Source organism: Orycteropus afer, unplaced genomic scaffold (assembly GCF_000298275.1).
Source record: "Orycteropus afer afer isolate SDZICR_OR568_19922 unplaced genomic scaffold, OryAfe1.0 scaffold00179, whole genome shotgun sequence".
NCBI classification, from domain to species: domain Eukaryota; kingdom Metazoa; phylum Chordata; class Mammalia; order Tubulidentata; family Orycteropodidae; genus Orycteropus; species Orycteropus afer.
Window position 1 is genome coordinate 3,345,901 of NW_006921766.1, and position 7,038 is coordinate 3,352,938.

The 7,038-nt window shown below is 43.7% G+C and overlaps 1 protein-coding gene across 1 annotated transcript in view; it reads right to left on the bottom strand.

Moving 5' to 3' along the window:
- The window catches only part of NDUFV3 (NADH:ubiquinone oxidoreductase subunit V3), an 11,101-nt gene extending 8,750 nt beyond the window's left edge, over window positions 1–2,351 (bottom strand). The window contains exons 1-2 of the mRNA XM_042781844.1: window positions 2,304–2,351; window positions 740–857 (exon numbers count right to left, since the gene is read on the bottom strand). Coding sequence (XP_042637778.1) covers window positions 740–857; window positions 2,304–2,351 — 166 coding nt within the window. The remainder of the gene's footprint in view (window positions 1–739; window positions 858–2,303) is intronic.
- Window positions 2,352–7,038: the final 4,687 nt, after the last annotated feature.

A 7,038-nucleotide genomic window follows, 5' to 3' on the forward strand; every position in this document is an offset into this window, starting at 1 on the left:
AGTGATAAAAGTCAAAATGATTGTATAAAGGGCTGGAAACAGATCAGACATCATGGATCATCAAAGTGAGTCAGAATGGAACAAGGCCTGCTCCTGACTCCCTCTCCATAATCTCATAAAAGGACGTCTGCAATCCTGGATTGTGACCAAGCAAAGGCTGGTAAACCACAGAGCAATCTCAGAGACGCTGAAAAAAGTTGCAATCAGGGGAAGAAAAGTAAGGTGGGGTTCACATCTATCCCATATTAGCATGGGTTCCCTAGGTTCTATAGAGTCCCATGCTTGGATGCTAACTGAAAAGCTTGTGGTTTGAGGGCATGCAGAAGTGCTTTGAAAAAGGCCTGGAGCTCTACTTCCAAAAAATCAACCACTGAAAACCCCATGGAGCAGTTCTACTCTGGCACAAACAGATGCCATGAGTTGAACTTGACTCGATGGCAACTGGTTTGGTTATGGTCAAATGACATAGAGCCGTCATACTTGTTTTACGTTAGAGTTTGGCATTTAGAAAATACAGAAAGAACCAGTTCAGGGCTAAATAATGAGTCAAAAACTGTATTTCTGATGTTTGGTCTAAAATCTGTTACAGATCTCATGTCTGATTATAATGTGAACACTGTGCTGAACATAAAGAACCACAACTCATGTAGCTAGAAAAATTCCTTTCCTGACTAGGGATGCTGAGTGATTCACTGACTCTGCACCCTCTTTCCCGTATTACCAACATTAAAAATCTTACTTTTTGGTGGACTTTGCTTCTTGGGATTTGGTGGCAGTCCCTGTTCACTCTTTCCTGATTTTGTAGAGAGAGGAACTGTAGAAGTCAGTCCTCGAAGAACCCCTAATTGGAGCCCAGTCTGACAAAAGAATGACAAATATGGAGATTTTAGAGCAGTATCTCTGTTAATGGCTATTACTATAGCTTCCCATTCAAGTTTTAAATAGTTACTACAATTTTCATATGTGTCTATTATGAAAAGCAGAAAGAAAATCAAACATCTAAGACAATCACTATTAATACTGAGGTACTTTTTCTATCAGACTTTGCCTTATGCATACCTTTCAATCGTCTCCAATTATTTACCTACAAAATATATTTCTTTTGTTTTTCGGTAAAATGTTTTCTATACTGAGAAAGTAAAGTAGAAGAAATATTCGCCATTTAAAAATATGTAGCTGGATAGCTGCTTCAAGTGTTTACAGTATAAATGAAAACACATTTTATAAAATGTTAACTCCCTCAGCATATATTTCCCAAAGCCTACTATGTGTTGAGCACTGTTTCAGATGCTAAACATGCCTAATAGAGACCTATGCATACACGTGTAGACAAGAAAAATACATTTTTAAGTTTATTATTTTAAGCATCTCTATGTATCTGTATATATGTTGTTGTTGTTGTTATGTGCCGTCGAGTCGGACCCGACTCATAGCGACCCCTCCTTGGGTTTCCGAGGCAGTATCACTCCAGAAGTAGACTGCCCCATCTTCCTTCCGAGAAATGGCTGGTGGGTTTGAACCGCCAGCCTTCTGGTTAGCAGTCAAGTGCCTTAGGCACTATGCTACCAGAGCTCCCATCTGTATATATAACAGCAGAAAAAAAAAAGCGTTTGGTATTAGGTGCTTCAATGAGTAATTAGTGGACTCTGGATTTCTTTTTCTTTCTTCTTCGTCTGCACTTTTTCAGTAAAGTGAGTGCTTTTGAAATTAGTCATTTTCAATGATAAAAGTTAACTGGAATTAACGTTTTATGTATGCAGAAAGTCTCTTTCTTTTCCTCCCTCTTCACAGGTCAGGCAGTGTGAACCGGCTTCCCAATCTAAAACTTCCCTCACTCCCCATCTTAGTTAAGTAAGAAGTGAAGATGTCCTCAGAGAAAACGTGCGATATTGGCTAGCGCAGCGGTTGCACCGCGCTCGTCCGCTCCAGCTACCCAGCAGAAGGACCTGAGGCGACTTCACCCCGCAAGGGTCCCCAGGTGAGCTGGGCTCTCGCCGGGCGTGTACGTCTTTGCGCAGCTGGCTGGTCGTTCCACACTGCGTGCTCGGCCTCCGGCCTGGGAGCGGCGGGAGCGCGCGGGCATTTCCAGGGCAGACTCAGTGATTTTGCCAAGTGACCTGGGCGGAGGGAACCGGAGACCGCGCGCGGACGCGGCACATGCGCACCCCAACGGCCACTGGCCGGCTGCAGCTGGGCCCCACAGCCACCCGCTCCCGGTCACCGGCTCAGCCTCCTCCTCCCTGTCCCGGCCCCTTCGTGGTATCCTGACTGTCCGGCCCTATTCGGGCTAGCTCCTTCTTTACCTTCAGCGCCCCAACTCGTCCTTGCCACAGCAAAAACGGCGCCGCCATGGCTGTGACACTGGGATGGGCTGGACACCGGACGAGGAGGCCTTCTTTGCACTTTCTTCACCACCCCCTAAGCCCCACCCCCTTGTCCCCGACCGCCAATCACAGACAGGGACCGCAGCGAGGGGCGCGGAGATCGCACTGAGAACGGACGTGGACGCTTGACCGCGCATGCCCCAGCCGTCCTGCGAGGCGGGCGCTGCGCTTCGAGGCCCCGCCTGTTGGGCTGAGGGCCCCAATCACAAGCAGGGACTGGGAATGGGCCCACCCCTGAAGGTCCGGACCTTGTGGGTTGACAGGCTGTAGGATTTATCTTTGGGCCGGGTTGGTGTAGTGCCTAAGGCATTTGACAGCTAACCAGAAGGTTGGTGATTCAAACCCACCAGCCACTTCTTGAAAGGAAGATTTATCGCCTTGGAAACCCAGTGGGGGTCGCTATGAGTCTGAATCGATTGGATGGCAGTTAGTGCAGTGGAGCTCTGAAAGTTACTGAGATTTACCTTGCGCTCAGTGTCTGCGGAGTGCGGGCCTGAATGATCCCCATGACCTCTTTACCCTTGCTCTCTCAGCCTTGAATTTGAAATTGCGTGCACAGCCTCACAATCCAGGCATTAGCATTTCTAGTCAAAATTTTTCGGCTCAGCGTTTGGGGGGTGTTTAAGGGCCTGCTTCGTTTGTTTCAGGAGCTCTGATGGCCTAGTGCCTAAGGCATTTGACTGCTAACCAGAAGGCTGGCAGTTCAAACGCACCAGCCACTCCTCAGAAGGTAGGTTGGGCAATCTACTTCCGTAGTGATACCGCCTCAGAAACCTAAGGAGGGATCGCTATGAATAGGATCTGACTGGAGGGCAGTGTGTTGCGTTGGTGCATTCCTTTACCTCTGCATCTACACATGGCCTAACCCTGCTCCTTGGCGACAGCCAGAGTGTCAGATCACTGCCCACCTACAACACTGATACTGGAGTTAGATTTAGATACTGATGCTTTTATTTAACTTGAATGTTTATGACTGTCAGCTCAAAGATTTTTTTTCCTCCCAAAGCCTGGGCCTTCACTGGAAAAGTTGGGCATAATTGTGGTGGGTGTGGTCATCAGCTTGCTTTTCTCCCTGTTGATTGCCCCCCCCACACACACACAGATGCCTGATGCCCCATGAGAATTCCATTACCAGCAAACATGCCTCAATTCCAGCTTCCACGTGGGAAGATGTTTTTCACAATTTAAATGGATTGGGAAAGGATTTCTGTCTGAAAAGAAATGGAATCTGCCACCATCCACTCTGGAAGGCCAAGAGACCAACTTCTGGCAGGAGTTACTTGCTTCTCAGAGTAATGGGAGGAGAGTCCTTTTTCTCTAAAGGGTGCCGAGAAAAAAAAAAAAAGAATGTTCTTTACTCAACACTAGATTAGCTGTTGTCTCCAGGGGAATGTTCATCCTTATCTTTGGGAGGTGTTATAGATTGAATTGTGTCCCCCAAAATATGTATTGAAGTCTTGGTCTCTGGACCTGTGAATGTGATCCTGTTTGAAAATACAGGTCTGATGTGGTTCCATTCTGACAATGCTGTCATCGGTCAGTTCTGCCGTTAAGTTGAATACCTCATTATTTATTTATTTATTTTTAAATTATCAGTATTTTTAGCAATCTGATCATTATTTGTCATTAGAGGTTAGGGTGAGAATGATAATACCAGCAAATTGTGCATTGCGAAGAATACTGAAAGTACCATGGACTGCCAGAAGAACTAACAGATCTATCCTGGAAAAAGTGCAGCCGGAATGCTCCTTGGAAGTGAGAATGACCAGACTTCATCTCACCTAGTTTGGTCATGTTGTCAGAAGGAACCATTCCCTGGAGAAGGATGTCATGCTTGGCAAAGTGGAGGGTCAACAAACTTGGGGAAGGCCATCAACGAGATGGATTGACACAGTGGCTGCAATGATGGGCTCATGTATGGCAAGATTGTGAGGCTGGCACAGGACCGGACAGTTTTTCATTCTGTTGTTTGTAGGATTGCTATGAGTCGGAGCCGACTCAATGGCACCTAACAACAACAACAACAAATTACTATCGATAAAATATTTTTTAAAAAAGTAATAAGTGCAGTTCTTGTAACTCACTGTAGGTCAAGGACTACCTGTCCTGTTTGTCTTTCGTTATGTTAAGGAGGTTATACCTCATTAACAGAGTGGATCCTAAACCTAATACCTTCTGATTTATAAAAAAAAAAGCAGAATAGACACAGAGACACACAAAGGGGGAAGACAGATACCAAGTAAGGGTTGTCTATGAGTCAAGAACACCAAGGAATTCTGGAGTCACCAGAAACAAGAAGACAGGCTCACAGAAGGGATCAACAAAGTCCCTAATTTGGACTTTTAGTCTCCAGAACTGTGAGAAAATAAAAATTTCTGTTCTTTAAAGCAGGGCTTCGAATGGATTCACTCTGGTTGGACCTAGTGCTAAGAATTTGTATTTCTACCCCAGATGTAATGAATCAGAATCTACCTTTTAATGAGATTCCCCAGGTGATTCTTATGTATACATCACCTAGGAATCTTGTTAAGATGTAGAGTCTGATCTTTTTTGTTCACCTGACAATCTGATTAAAATATAGATTCCTCAGCAGGGAGTCAAATAGTGTTTTAAAACTTCCATTTGTGGTGTATCTGTTGTTGCAGCCCTAGGTTAACTAAGACAGGAGGTAAGCTTACTTTATAGGTGATTAAGAAGACTCAAGGGGATGAAACACAGCTGTCATGGGGGGAACTGATCTGGAACTCAGCATTCCACATCACCCTCCTTCATGGGATCTGGAACCTCCCATCTCCCCAGCCACAGCCAACAGGTCACATTCAGCCCAAGTTAGAGGACTTGCTGGAGTTTGCAAGATTCATGATCAAACAGAAGGAAAGGACCTCCCCTACTGGGGCAGGGTGTGGTCACAAGCTAGAGTGGCTTGAAAGGGGGCAAATGGTTGAGGGGGAGCCCTGAGGAGGAAAAGAGTGAGCAGCAGGGTGCCATCTGTTTTTTTTTTTTTTTTTGAAGAAGGAGCACAATTATGAGGCTCAAGGTAACTATGGCAACAATACCTAAGATGAATCCATAAGACCAGAGGGAGCAGATGTATTAAGAAGCTGATGCAATCTTAGGACAGTTAATGGTTAACATCAGCCTCTGGTAGCATAGTGCCGAAGGTGCTTGACTGCTAACCAGAAGGCTGGCGGTTCAAACTCACCAGCCACTCCTCAGAAGGTAGGTTGGGCAATCTACTTCCGTAGTGATACCGCCTCAGAAACCTAAGGAGGGGTCACTGTGAGTCAGGTCTGACTCGACGGCACATAACAACAACAACATGTTAAAATAACTGTAGCATGGAGGATCACTTGGGTCCACACCCTGAGTTTAACTCCTTGGTGTTTGTGCCAAAGAGAAAAACAAAAATGCTTAGTTATCACACCACCTACATGCATAACCTAACTCTCTGCCTTCTTGTCTAAAGCATGGATTCTTTATAAGCCCCAAAGGAAATGGTGAAGTAACCAATATATTATGACATTATCCTATCTAAATAACTAGATTTAATTATATGTTTTAAATTAAAAAAAAAATTTAAAACTTTAAATAATCCCATGCTTTCAAAATATCATTTAGGAAATCCATATATATATAGCATGTCTTGCTAAGTAAATAAGATATATATGAAAGAAGAAAAACTGGTAGCTCAGCAAATAGTGTAAGTAAATTTAAAAGACAAAATAAGGAAAGAATAACATTACAGTGAAATTGGATGCATGTAAAACTGTTTTCAAAATGTATATATGATCTACTAACATCATAATTTGTCCTCATTAAGAAAGAGGGATGAAAATCAGGATCAATATAAAGCTGGTCCCTATGATGTGAGTTCCACCACTCATCTGTCAGTTTGTTGTACTGTGATGGCTTCCATGTTGCTGTGAGGCTGGAGGTTATGCCACTGGTATTTCAAATACCAGCAGAGTCACCCATGGTGGACAGGTTTCAGTGGATCTTCCAGACTAAGACAGACTTGGAAGACCATCCACTTTTCAAAGAATTGGCCAGTGAAAAACCTTATGAATCGCAGTGAAACAGTGTTTGATATATTACTGGAAAACTTTATGAATAGCCCTGAAACATTGTCCAATGTAGTGCCAGAAGATGAGCTCCTCACATCAGAAGGTACTCAAAACATGACTGGGGAAGAGCTGCCTCCTCAAAGTAGATTCGACCTTAATGACACAGATGGAGTAGAGTTTTCAGGACCTCCATGTATTGATCTATCATGACTCAAAATGGGAAGAAATAGCTGCAAACAGCCATTAATAATCAGAACATGGAATGTACAAAGTATGAATCTAGGAAAATTGGGAGTTGTAAAAAATGAAATGCAATGCATAAAGATTGATATCTTAGGCATCAGTGAGCTGAAATGTACTGGTTTTGCCATTTTGAATCAGACAACCATATGATCTACTATTCTGGGAATGACAAAATGAAGAGGAATTGTGTGGCATTCATCATCACAAAGAATGTTTGAAGATCTATCCTGAAGTACAATGCTGTCAGCGATAGGCTAATATCCATATGCCTACAAGGAAAAGCAGTTAATATTACTGCTATTCAAATTTATGATCCACCACCAAAGCTAAAGGCAAAGAAATTGAAG